Below are 12,378 nucleotides of genomic sequence, written 5' to 3' on the forward strand. Positions count from 1 at the left end.
CTTCACTCTTTCCTTTTCCTTCCTCCATCTCGCATCTCACATCTCACATCTCACATCTCACTACTACTCGGTCATGAAACTCACCATTGCCGCTGCTGCCCTCGCCCTCGTCGCAGGTGCCAACGCGTGAGCCTTCTCCTCTCAACCTCCACCTCCACCTACACTTCGCCCGACTTGCACCTTCCCCCAGCCCCTTCCCCCAGCCCACTGACCGCAGCCAATTCTCCATCGCTGGCCTCTCGACGGGCTGCACCACCACCTTTGCGGGCTTCATCCTCGGCAACCTGAGCTCGTGCCTCCAAGTCACGGCGCTCCTTCCCGTCATCAACAGTGGGGGCAACAGCTCGGTCGTGTCCCCCCTCAACGGTTACCTCACCTCCCTGTGCGCGAGTAGCACGCCCACGTGCACCAACGCGAGCCTCACGACCGCGGCTAGCCAAGTGCGCAGTGGGTGCACGCAGGAGTTGGCGGACCCCGCGAGCATTCCCAACCTCTTCCTGACCATTGTGGACAACTACACCCCGATCAAGGCGGCTGCGTGCTCGAAGAACGAGACGTGAGTGGACCCTGGAGTGTGATGGGAGTTGTAAACTTGGCCTCAGCACCTTGGAGAGCGCTTCACCTTGGAGAGCGCTTTGGACCTGCTGACATCAGTAACAACGAGTTCTGTGCGTCGGACGCCATCAACACGATCCAGAACGTCTCAGGCACCGAGGTGACCTTCAACACGGTTACCTCGCTGCTCGGCGGCAACGGGGACGTCGCGTCTACTCTGCAGCAGGTGCTCGGGACTGGCGAGCTCTGCACCGGCTGTGTGGCAGGGTGAGTCGCATTGGCCTCAAAATATGAGGATGAAGGCTGACAGCAGGATCTACCACGCGGCGCTCGAGGTCAACAGCACCATTGCAACCTCGTCAATCGGCCAGGCCGTCACCGGGCAGTGCGGCGCCGACTTTGGCATGAACATCACTGGCGTGAGCATGCCGTCGGCAGCCGCGCCGAGCGCGAGCCAGTCGGCCCAGAGCACGAAGCCCGCCAGCGGCGCGCTCGCCATGACCGGGAGTGCTGGGGCGCTGGCCGCCGCTGCGCTCGCCGTTGCGCTTCTCTAAGACTGTACGGACTGTGCCCATGCAGACTGTAGGCGGGCTGTAGACTCATCTAGTTCGAGTTGGAAACCTTTGCTTCATGTTTCCTGGGGGAGGCGATGCTAACCCCGCATCCTACCCCGCCTCCACCTGCCCACCCCGACCTGACTGGTGGAGGTAGAGATCCGTTCGTCAACATGCTTCTCCAACGCCAACCCGCCAAACTGTCTCGACTCCAGCACGACGCTCCGCCGCCGCCAGGTTGGCCCGAGGGGGTAACTTACCTCACTCGGCCACGTCTCTCTCCAACTTTCCCGGCAGAACTCGTACCATTGCTTTACTCGTCTCCCACTCCCACTTCTTGTTCCAAATTCGCCCCCCACCCGACCACCCATCCACCAACACTGTCAATCAAGATAGTCAACAGTCCAGGACACCCTGCACATGGCCAGCACTCTCTGGTCGCCCACAAAAGGATTGCAGCAAAAACCCTCCTGATTCCATACCTCGGCATCATCCATGCCGACTATACGAGTGTCGCTGGAGCTCGTGTTGATCGATCCGGGCAACCGACGGTGGGGGGACACGAGGAGAGCGACTATGATTTGAGTCTAGTGCGGCTGAGCGCGAGTGATATGCGGAACCCGTTTAGGGAGAGCGCACCTGTGCCGAGCGATGACGGAGACGAGCACAACCCTCTACACGTGTCGATTGGTGTGGACGCCGCGCACGCAGGTAACGCCGCGCGATTCGTGAACGATTTTCGGGGCATTGCCATGGCGCCTAATGCCGAGTTCCGCCTGGCAAGGGGCCAAGGAGGCGAAGCAAGGATGGAAGTGTGGAGTACGCGCCGCATCGACAAGGGGGAAGAGGTATTAGTCTCGTACGGCAAGGGCTGGTGGGGTGCGCGCAAGTCTTAATTCTTGACTGTATGCATAGTCTCTACCTCTACTTTGCCAGTGCGAGCTCGTCCTTGAAATCCTGGACGGCTGCCGAGAACCCACTCTCCACATGATCAACCACGAAGCCCTGCTTGACCTCTGCGCTCGAGTCGTAGTCTCCAGCCCACGTCTCGCAGATGGCAATAACAGCGGGATCCTTTTTATATTCGACCAGCTTGACGCCCTCGTCGCCAGCATGCTGTTTGAGAGCTGCCAGGATTTGGCGCGGCGTAACCCGGATTCCGGGGATGTTGATGCTCCTATCGCCCTTGCCAAACTTGATATTCTCGGCAGGCATGCACAGTCCCCAGACAATGTTACGGAATACCGTCTTGGCTCGGGAGAGGTATACGGGCATATTGTCGAGCATGGGGTCGGCCTCGGACTCGGCGATGGGACAAACGCTAGGGATGCCTTGGAGGGGTTCGCGAATGAGACCGGAAATAAACGATGAGGCGGCAGTCGAGGGCGCCCCCGTACGGATTGCGACTGTTGGAAGGCGGCACGACCGCGTGTCCAAGTATCCCCTGCGCCCGTAGTCGTAGGCATACAACTCGATAATCGTCTTCTCGACACCATATGACGTGCCCGGAATAATGGGCGTGTCGGCCGGAATCACTCGGTCAATAGGCTTACACTTGTCCCCTCCATAAACGGCGAGGGACGAGATGAAGACATAAGTCATGGGCTGGGAGAGGACAGCCTCCGAGTGTCGCCGGGCCGCCTTGAGGAGAGACACGTGGCTGTCGACGTTGACAGCGTAGCCCAGCTCAAAGTTTGCTTCAGAGCCGCCAGACATGATACCGCTGACGTTAGCCTTATCTTCTCCCTGATGGACGCACTGCAGAGCAATTAAACCGCCGACCTTTTCACCCTCGAAAAGGGCTTCGATCTGTGCCGTGTCGCCCAGGTCCGCCTTGACTACGCGCAGGCGCGGGTCGTCCGTCAGACGAGGCGGCTCGATAATGTCGGTCGTGATGATGCGGAGCTTCGGGTACAGGTTGAGCATGAGTTGGGTCACTTCGCGCCCGACGAAGCCTGGGGTTAGGGGGGACAGTGATGGGGGAGGGGTGGGGTTGGGTTGGGGATGGGAGGGAGGAGGGGAGGGAGGGAGGGGGAGGGTGGGAGGAGGGAGGGGGAGGGAAAGGGAGGGTGAGGAAAGCAGCCAGCACTCACCACCAGCACCGGTCAGCAGCACTGTCTCGATGTGCTGTGGCAGCTTGAGCGCGTCGTAGTTGAGGTATGCGTCGGACATGGTGTATTCGTGGGCAGTGGGCAACAGTGGGGAACACCATCTCGCTGATGAGCCACCAGCCCATATACATGTTGGGACGCTGGCGTTACCGCCTAATGCCGTTCCGGGACCCGGGCCGGTGCCGTCCGTTGCCGGTTGCCGGGTGAGCCAACCCGATGGGTATAGCCAAGGACGGTGGGTTGTTGGCGAGAACGCGCGATCCTTGGCTATCAGCTTGGTTATAGGATGGCCTGCTTGGTTATAGGATGGCTTGCTTGGTTATAGAGCTTGGTGTTGGCTATCTAGTGAGCCAAAGTCCATTCCGGCCTTGTTGGAATGGTGACGAAGATACATGTCAGAGGTGAATAAATGTACCACACTGTAGGTCCTTTTGTTTGATCCGTGTTGGCGATTGCAACCGCGACAGATGTACCGTCTCCCAACGAGTGTCACTGTTAACCCAACCAGATGCTTGCTTCTGCCACTTTCCAAGCCCATGCCTTCACAGCCGATAACATGCAATGCACACTCTATAGTCACTGTCACAACCTCTCCTCCTTCTGCTTGTCCTCAGCCGCAGCCTTAACCCGCTCCGCCTCCCAGTGCTGCTCCCATTCACGTCGCTCGCTCTCGCTCATCTCACCCTCGGGCACGACGGGGTTCTGCTCAACCGCCGAGCTGGGCTCTAGGATACGCGCTGGCCCGGGCGCGGGGGAGAGGCTGAGATGGTCGACGTCGTCGTCGTACGTGCTGTAATTAGATGCAGGTGACGCGCCCGCCGAGGGTGGAGCAAGCGCATTGGGCGCCGGTGCGAGGTAGGCGTTGGCGTCGGGTGGCAGCGACTCCGCCGTCTCGTAGCTCGGCGGCAGATCGGTTGATTGAGCGGCGGCCTCGAGGGTGCCCACCGCAATGGCGGGGGAAGTGAAGAGGGCGAGCCCGGTCGGCGCGATGACCATGCTCTGCGGTCTGGCGTTTGAGCGGGGCGGGAGGGGCGGCGCAATGAGAGGACTGCCGTGTGGGCTTGCGCCGACCGACGCCGAGCCGAGGAGGTTGGGCTCGAGGTCGCCCGAAAGCCGTGGATGGCGTGGTGGAAGAGGTGGTGGTGCGCCGTCTCTCCGCGGCGGGAGGCGGGGAGGCTGCGAGCGACGGATGACCGTCTCGGTCTCGGGGTCCGATTCGTATTCGCGTCCTGTCGTCTGGACCGGCGTCGGTGGTAACTTGAGAACCTCGCCGTCCTCGAGCACTACTGTCTGCGCTATTTCGTCAACCGGCTCGTCCAGATCGTTACCCTGGCTAACCTGCGCGCGTCCAGATGCCGCATCTTCCAGAGCAGACTGCAGCTCTGCAGCTTCGCGCGGCATCTTGACTTTGCCAGTGAGGATGTCGCCCGCCTTGACTCCCGGCCAGTGGTACATTTCGGCGTTCTCGTCGAAGCGACTGACGAATACCTGCCCAACCACCTCCACGCCGGCGTACATCCCCCGACTCTTGACGTACGAGAAGACTGGTGCGGCTTCGCGACCGGCCTCCACCCCCGCGCCTGCACCATAGGGCCCGGCTGCGACGGCAATCTCAGTTCCGAGCGTGACCTTGTGCCCAAAGAACGACTCGAGTGCCTTCTGCGTGCGGATCACTAAGATGCAATCGTACACGTCGATGCCGATGAGGAAACCCGTTGAGAGGTTCTGTGGCGAAATACTGGCTGGCGCAGACCACGACCCGTCTTCCAACCGCCCGACCACCACGCCCGCACCACCCGCGCCTCCGATCGGCGCGATGCCGCTGCGCATGCTCGTGAAGATTGCCAGGCCCTTGGCCTCCTTGAGCACGGATGGAGGCACTTTGCGCAGGACCTTGCGCTTCGTCTTCTTGTCGGTTGTCATTACCCCCGAGACTGTGAACTCGCGGAGGATCGAGGCGGCCTTGTCCATCTCGGCTGCGAAGTCGCCAGTGACGGGCCAGAACGCGTGCGTCCCCAACTTGTTCTCAGCGAACGTGTTGATCTTGGGGCCGACGTAGTCGTTGACCTTGACTGCGCGTTCGCTGGCGGCCTTACCCCACCGGGCGCCGGTTGCCTTCATCCGGGTCTTCCATGTTGAGTCGGGGGCTGGGGATGCCGCGCGTGAGGTGGAGGCGGACCCCGAGTGGCGTGGTGGTGGCTGCAAGGTGGACATGGTGCGATGCGGGGAAGAAAGAGGAGGCGGAATGCGAGGGGAAGAGTGAGATGGACTAATCGAGTGTCGTGGTACCTCAGGCCAACAACGTGCGTGGTCTCTCAAGATCGACGCAGGCAACACTGCTTCGGTGGGGGTACCAAGGAAGGAAGCGAAGGGGACCGAGCGCTACGTCGAGTTGTCTATACTGTCGAGCTGTCTGTCGAGAGTAAGGTCTCTGCGGAAGACCGTGCTGTGTTATGAAGAAGCGAAGTGTGCAGTTGTCCAAAGTGAGTCGTTGTTGATGATGATATGTGGCGTTCAGAATAATGTCTTGCCCATACTATGACGCTTACAAACGACCGACGGCCTACGTCTTACCCTACACATTCCGACTTTCGGCGGCCGCAAGCCTGGTACGCATCGGCCCTTATCTCCACGGTAAAGGACGCACTGATTGCTGACTACGCCGTCTCAGTCTCAGTCTCAGTCTCAGTCTCAGTCTCAGTCTCAGTCTCAGTCTCAGTCTCAGTCTCAGTCTGGTACCATTTCGCTAATGCCAGTAATTGCCACACAATGCAGAAATAGGCACGACGCGGCGGAAACCCCTTCCAGTCGCGTCACAGTTTGTTTCCAATTGTTCGGTCCTGTCGTCAAGGCACTCTCCCCATCTCCGCTCCTTGCTCTCACCACTGCTGTTGCCGCGCCTCTCGGCTCTGACCAGACTCTGACAACCCTCCACAAAACAAAAAGCCAGCCTCTATACATACAAACACGCCTACTTGTTCGAGCCAACCTTGTCCTCAATCGCGGCGAGCACTGGGTGGTCCTGGCGCCACTTGTAGATGCGGCCCAGCTGCACGAGGCCTGTGGTGCCGACGAAGAAGTTGACTGCGGCAAGCGCGTAGTTGACGGGCGTGATAACCATGCAGTAACGCACCTGGGGTCAGCAAGAGTTTACGGGTAATGAGGTGAGGGTGGACGTGCGAGCAAGGTCAGGGACCTGGGTGATAGCAGCAAGCTGTTCGAGTCGGACAAGCTGTCTCCTTTGGGGTTGTGGTGACGTAGAGACAGCAGTGCATCATAATCTTGCGCAGAGTGCGGCGAACAGCACCTGACGAGGACGGCTGCTTCGTGCTGTAAAGAGGAGCAACGCAGCCTAACGATGGCGCCACATACACGACAGCGCCTCGCAGCCATCACGAGGCTGAACCGAACCCTCTCTACACATGCGGGGTATCGCAGATCACGGCCCTTGCCGACAACTGGATCCTCGGCCGCGTCGCGAGAGTCTGGCTATCTGCGCGCCAGACTTCGACCTTGTCCACTCTTTGCAACTGCGCCCACATGTCCTTCCTCCAAATATCGTTACACCACACGCCGCCGCATCCTCCGCACTCAGGAACGATGCCAGCTCCATTGAACGCGCGGTCCACCTCCCTCCTCCGCCTTGGACTCACCCAGATGAAGCCGGTCGCGGCAAGCGCGAGGTTCTGCGACAGCGAAAGCTTGTCGGCGGGACGCTGCAGGTCCTTGACACCGGCGGCGACAAGGCCCCACTTGGCGACGGGTGCCCAGAAGAAGACGGTCCTGTGAGATCAAGGTGGGGGCGAGCGAACAACATGAGGCGAATGAGGCGACATGAGGCGCAGACGGAAAGCGATGGTGCCACAGCGAGGTGCAATTGGAACGATGTCACAAGGATGTGAGGGCGGACGATGAGAGAACGAGGCGGGAGATGAGAGATAAAAGAGTTGAAGAGACCGAGACGAAAGAATGTGTCAGTATCGCACCACAACACCTCCAAGCGTCCAAGCCAAGAAAGAACGTACTTTGGTCCGACTTCGTGGTTGAGGAACTTCTGCCACTTGGACATACCCTGGTTGGCTGCTGCGCTCGCTGCTTGGGACATGTTTGTTGAGTGGTGAGGTGAGTAGTGATGAAGAACGAGTCGAACTTGGGAGTGGTTGAGAGTGGGGAATGTCACCTCGGTCCCCAGCGGAGCGGCTCCCACCCGTGATTGCCGCCTCCGTTGCTGCCGCCGGCAGGATCTGCCACATTGGTATTCCCGAATCTCCAGGGTGTTCATGTTGGTGGAGGTCGGGTGGCGGGGCACCGCCATGACTACGTCAACTCTTGGTTTAGCCGCCAACAACATTGCCACCAACAACCACGCAACCAGTAACAGCAAACAACATGCTCGTATTCGCGCCGCTGCTGCTAACTGCGGTAGTAGCTGTACCGACTCAAACTGTGCTCGAATCATCTGGTCCTCGACCCCTCGTGATTTGGCACGGACTCGGAGATACGGCGCACTCCAAGGGCATGAACCAGTTTGCTGATTTCGTACGCGACGAGTATCCAGGTATCTTTGTTCATTCTGTGGTCTCGCCGAATGGGGGGAGTCCAAGTGACGAGCAGAAGGCTGGATGGGTGAGTGCGGGCTTTCGGGACGAGGGCTGAAGCCGAGCTGGAACTGGACCTAGCTAACTCCAGTGGGGTGTTGGCGAAGAGCTATCGCAAGGCGGGTGCGACCAGATCAAGAGTATCCCCGAGCTACAGGACGGGTTCGACGCAATCGGGTTCAGCCAGGGCGGCCTGTTCCTACGCTGGTACGCGCAGAACTGCGACGGTCCGCCCGTCAAGAATCTCATTACTGTGAGTCTAGCCCATTCAGAGCTGACCCAGTTCGGCACGCCGCACTTTGGCATCACGGACCTTATTCCCTGTCCCGACCCACCCACTTTGACGTGTACTCTTGCGTCGCGGGCAGCCAAAGCGGGGATCTATACGCGGTGGGCGCAGTCCCATCTCATCCAGGCGCAGTATTATCGCGACCCGGTGAGAATGCGGCAGTTCCTCCAAACCAATACCTTCCTCCGCGACTTGAACGGCGAGAAAGACATGGATGAGGAAGGAGGATTTAGGCGCGAGAATGGAGGACGGGGACTGGGCGGGCTGGAGAATGTCGTCGCCATCGCGTTTAGGGACGACAGTGAGTTGAATAGAGAGAAGAGCTGACCCCCAGTCACCGTCGTTCCGCGTGTTTCGACACACTGGGCCACAATCGACCCGGACAACTCTTCCCACGTTATTCCACTCGAGGAACAGGAGATGTACGTCGGTGACTTTATCGGACTGAAGCGCCTTGCTCAAAAGGGAGGTCTCCACCGCCTCTTCTGTCCCGGTCAGCACATGGACCTCGGCGGTGAGGGCGGGTGTGGCGACCGCATGGTGCGTAAGTGGGTCGGCTGGCCTGCGTAGCTTCGGTTCTGAGTGTGTTTTCATCTCTATGTATAATTTACTACTTCACTAGCTTCTCTATGTAATTTACTATGTCACTAACTCGTGAACTCGACGTCCAGCAGCAGCAGCTGATACCGTGCGCCCCGAACAGCTCGGCTTGACTCTAAAGGATTGAGGTCTGTCATGTTACCTGTACGTAGATGCATACACACAACAGCTTTGCCTCTTTAAAGTACTCATGCTCATGCTCATGACCACTCCCACACCCATCCACCCTCCTCGAGCGATTCCCCCTCTTCGCGCGGCGGACATGCAAATTCGGACTTGGTCCCAACACGGCGCGCGAAAGCGTACGTCTCACCGCCAAGTTTCAACTCGTACCTGGCGCCCCTAGTGCGCTGACCTGCCAACTCTTATCGTCAGTCCATTGTCAAGCTCCATCGGAACGCACCCGTCTCCGTCTTGAGGCGGCTGACTTGTCCCACCGTGATGCCTAGGCGGCGCAGTCCATCGGAGAGCTGGGCCGTACGCGTCCGCTGGGTCGGCGGGACTGTCTCAGATGCCGACGCGATTAGGGGCAACGCAACGCCGTCACCGCCTGGCTCGAGGATGAGGAGAGATGCTCCAACGACACGGGCGATGTCGAGAGCAGCCGCCACAAGCTCGAGGTAACTCGCGAGCGTCACCCTGTCGTCAGCTTGTCCACAAGCATGTACAATTCAATGAGTTGAATTGAGCAGCTGTACCATTGAATATATACAGTTGTGCAAGCTGACTCACCCGGGACGGAGGACCTTGACTGGTTCCGGCTCCTCGTCCTCAGCCCTCTCCTCGTCGGCGGGGACGTTCTCGTCGTGCTCCTCCGGCGCCATCAGCAACCCAAGGACATCGTACAGCACCACCATGGACGGCGGGGCCACCTTCAACCCCTCGGAGCCAAGGACAGCGAGGAGGAGCCTGAGATGCGTCACTGAGGGACAGTACCGGATATCTGTGCGGCGGAGGCGGTCGAAAAGCGCGTAAGAGTGGCTGCGGAGAAAGGCCGCGTCCTGCTCCTCCAGCGCGAGGTGGAGATCCGCTCGAGATCCAGTAAGGACTAGTACGTGCGGCTTAGGTTCTGCCAAGCCAGGATGGGGTGGCAAAGGTGGAGTTTCGAACAGCGCGAGGTCAGTAAGATCGAGGAACGCATTTGCAACGCTCAGCGGTGCGCTAGGTGGGAGCGGGCCGAGGACTGCAGCAAGTCTCGGTAATGCGGTGAATTGCGGGGAAGGGGTCGTGTCGAAGCCGAGACGCTCGCGCGCGGCCGCCTCCCGCTCCTTGTCGCGTGTTTGGTCAGAGTCAAGCGGAGGGAGGAGGGCAGATAGGGGGAGCGCTATGCACTCGACCATCGGAGACAGTTGGGTGGTGGCGAAAGAGAGTGGGTGTGAGGTTGAGAGTGGAGGAAGGGTGAGTGGACAGTTGAGTGCGGGGGTACAGACATTGGAATGCGGGGAAGTGGGCGGTTTATCCGGTGCCCACTCCGATTGGAAGTCCAAGGGAAGGAAGGAACGGATGAGCGGACATGTTGGGGCCGAGCGAGGCCAACGTGTTGATCCCAGCTCGGCCTAGTCTCCCATTCCATCAACACACACTTCATCATCATGGGCAGTGAGTACCTACTAGGAAGAGGAGCAGATGCTGTGAAGTGTCGCCCAATGGAATGTCTAGCAGAGCCGCCGAGCGTGCTGCTGTGACATATTGTCCTATGGTCACGGCGCCCCTCTGATGTCGCAAGGTTCCAGCGTCACCCGTCTCACTGTTCCTTCTCGTATCCGCACTGACGCCCAGAGATCATCCAGTAAAGCCTTCCGCCCGACGTCTCTAACGCCAGCATCGTCCTCTGGAAGCTCAAGCCGTGCGCGACCGACGCCGAGGCCGACGCGGCCAAGGAGTCGATCAAGCAGCTCCTCAAGGTGCCCGGCCCGATCAGCATGCACGTCGGCCCTCCCGAGATCGAGGCGCGCACCCAGGGCTGGAACTGGGGCCTGTACTCGGTCTTTGAGAACCGCGCCGAGCTCGACAAGTACGCCGTCAGCGATGCGCACATGGACTGCGTGCGTGACCACGTGCGCCCTCACATGGCTGGTGAGTATGGTGGTTGAGGCTCGCTGACGGGCAGAGGTCATGGCGTACGACTGGGAGATCAGCGACAAGACCGGCTACTAGGCGTAGAGGATGTAAGCAGTGTGCAACGCGTCAGAGGCGATACAAAGGTGATACGGTTATCGGGGTTGTTGGGTGACTGGGCTACGACACAACGTTCAATTCTGCGGCCGATGCAGTATACTAACGAGGAAACCTAAGGACGTAATAGTAACAAGGAATAGAATATTGATTCAACTGATCTTCCTTCCTGCTTGCTCTACTTCCCTTCCTACTAGGCTTTACCTCATCTACCTCAAGTTTTACCTCTGGCTGCCCAAAACCCCCAGGCTGGCACTCAGCCTGGTCCTTACGATGGAACAGGAGAGCCTTGTCGACTCTGTCCGCCTTCTCTTCGACCTTCCTCGGTCTCCCGGGCCCCAGAGCCATATCGCTATCGCTCGCGCCCTGCTACCCGCTCTGAATGGCGCTCTCCTACCCTCCCCTTGTAACACGTCAATAGTAGTTTGATACCTTCCCTTCCCTCTGCATGATCCAGGGACATACTCTTTGTAAGTTGAGAAGCGGGGATTAGGTCTAGACCCCCGTAGTTGACTTGATTCAGCTTTGCAACCTACTTGGCTCAACCTTCCTGGCCCAGTCAACTACATAGCAGTTGTCCTTTGTTCATTCTCTCTTCTCATCTCTCCATTATCTCTCAACACAACCCTTCTTTCTCCCTCCATCCCTTCTCTCTGTCTACCCCATATCCTATCCACAATGACATCTCCCTCCGACTCCAAAGTCCCCAGCCCGAACCCCCAGGTTGAGCCGGCTTCGAACTCCAGCAACGGCACTAGCCTTTCTATGGCAAGCCCGAGCGAGCGCCGCAAGCACTGGACCGCCATGTGTGCTGTCCTTCATATTCCCGTCTCTGCCATGCAAGTTGAGCAGGCAGAGATGTTGGAGAGGATGGTTTTGGCGGATCCAGCTGCGAATGACGACGATAAGAGCATGGTGCAGGAGTTCGTTGCCCGGAACCGGCTGGTTTACCAAGGTACAGTACAGCTCTCGAAGATCGTGCTGACAGCAGGCATTGCGGGGAAGGGTGGCGACCCAGGACTGGTGGCACTCTACGCTCAATTTGCCGCTCACTTCGGCCATGACCTTCCCCCCCTCAGACGTTGCGACTACAATGGAGCCACCAATGTGATGGATATGATGGCGGTGCAAAATATTCGGTAACTTACCCTCCAGTTGAGCTTACTCAGCACCCTCAACGCTGCCAATTACCAGCTCGGCATGGATATCAAGGCAATCATCAACCGGTTGTCGCCTCTGCCTCCGGGTTTTCCCGTGGGTTCAGTCCGGGCTATCTGACATCCAGACCCAGTTTAACATTAAGAAACTGAGCAAACTCCCTCTCAACCTCCTCAGGATGTACTTTGTATACCTCCAGTTCTACCTGCGACCCCTGCGGATTTCCCATCATGACCTCGAGCCCATCTTCCGCGGGTCAAAAGGGCCACTCGTTCGCGCCCTCCGGGCTCTTCTTGGCGTTCCTCCAACAGGAGTTTCTCCGTTCCATTAGATGCCGT

The 12,378-nt window shown here is 58.9% G+C and overlaps 8 protein-coding genes across 8 annotated transcripts; 4 read left to right on the forward strand and 4 right to left on the reverse strand.

Annotated features, from left to right (window-relative positions):
• Nucleotides 1-73: 73 nt before the first annotated feature.
• CcaverHIS019_0105630 (uncharacterized protein) lies at nt 74-1,109 on the forward strand (the record flags this gene model as incomplete). The annotated part of the gene is made up of 4 exons (XM_060601711.1): nt 74-126; nt 218-556; nt 655-822; nt 869-1,109. 4 exons carry the CDS (start codon nt 74-76, stop codon nt 1,107-1,109), a joined length of 801 nt encoding a protein of 266 aa, XP_060453111.1.
• A 924-nt stretch (nt 1,110-2,033) lies between these two features.
• CcaverHIS019_0105640 (uncharacterized protein) lies at nt 2,034-3,281 on the reverse strand (the record flags this gene model as incomplete). Its single annotated transcript, XM_060601722.1, has 3 exons — nt 2,034-2,832; nt 2,869-3,064; nt 3,203-3,281. The coding sequence occupies 3 exons, from the start codon at nt 3,279-3,281 to the stop codon at nt 2,034-2,036; spliced, it is 1,074 nt and encodes a 357-aa protein (XP_060453112.1).
• Nucleotides 3,282-3,802: 521 nt separating this feature from the next.
• Nucleotides 3,803-5,434, reverse strand: CcaverHIS019_0105650 (uncharacterized protein; the record flags this gene model as incomplete). The annotated part of the gene is made up of 1 exon (XM_060601733.1): nt 3,803-5,434. One exon carries the CDS (start codon nt 5,432-5,434, stop codon nt 3,803-3,805), a length of 1,632 nt encoding a protein of 543 aa, XP_060453113.1.
• A 757-nt stretch (nt 5,435-6,191) lies between these two features.
• Nucleotides 6,192-7,325, reverse strand: CcaverHIS019_0105660 (uncharacterized protein; the record flags this gene model as incomplete). Its single annotated transcript, XM_060601744.1, has 3 exons — nt 6,192-6,353; nt 6,874-7,003; nt 7,246-7,325. 3 exons carry the CDS (start codon nt 7,323-7,325, stop codon nt 6,192-6,194), a joined length of 372 nt encoding a protein of 123 aa, XP_060453114.1.
• A 284-nt stretch (nt 7,326-7,609) lies between these two features.
• CcaverHIS019_0105670 (uncharacterized protein) lies at nt 7,610-8,677 on the forward strand (the record flags this gene model as incomplete). Its single annotated transcript, XM_060601755.1, has 4 exons — nt 7,610-7,846; nt 7,910-8,071; nt 8,102-8,408; nt 8,442-8,677. 4 exons carry the CDS (start codon nt 7,610-7,612, stop codon nt 8,675-8,677), a joined length of 942 nt encoding a protein of 313 aa, XP_060453115.1.
• A 230-nt stretch (nt 8,678-8,907) lies between these two features.
• On the reverse strand, nt 8,908-10,047 carry CcaverHIS019_0105680 (uncharacterized protein; the record flags this gene model as incomplete). The annotated part of the gene is made up of 3 exons (XM_060601766.1): nt 8,908-9,071; nt 9,111-9,346; nt 9,440-10,047. The coding sequence occupies 3 exons, from the start codon at nt 10,045-10,047 to the stop codon at nt 8,908-8,910; spliced, it is 1,008 nt and encodes a 335-aa protein (XP_060453116.1).
• Nucleotides 10,048-10,299: 252 nt separating this feature from the next.
• CcaverHIS019_0105690 (uncharacterized protein) lies at nt 10,300-10,864 on the forward strand (the record flags this gene model as incomplete). Its single annotated transcript, XM_060601777.1, has 4 exons — nt 10,300-10,306; nt 10,487-10,496; nt 10,530-10,783; nt 10,818-10,864. The coding sequence occupies 4 exons, from the start codon at nt 10,300-10,302 to the stop codon at nt 10,862-10,864; spliced, it is 318 nt and encodes a 105-aa protein (XP_060453117.1).
• A 696-nt stretch (nt 10,865-11,560) lies between these two features.
• On the forward strand, nt 11,561-12,371 carry CcaverHIS019_0105700 (uncharacterized protein; the record flags this gene model as incomplete). Its single annotated transcript, XM_060601789.1, has 4 exons — nt 11,561-11,837; nt 11,874-12,021; nt 12,052-12,136; nt 12,168-12,371. 4 exons carry the CDS (start codon nt 11,561-11,563, stop codon nt 12,369-12,371), a joined length of 714 nt encoding a protein of 237 aa, XP_060453118.1.
• Nucleotides 12,372-12,378: the final 7 nt, after the last annotated feature.

The sequence above is a fragment of the Cutaneotrichosporon cavernicola genome (assembly GCF_030864355.1).
Source record: "Cutaneotrichosporon cavernicola HIS019 DNA, chromosome: 1".
In the NCBI taxonomy this organism is placed as follows: Eukaryota; Fungi; Basidiomycota; class Tremellomycetes; order Trichosporonales; family Trichosporonaceae; genus Cutaneotrichosporon; species Cutaneotrichosporon cavernicola.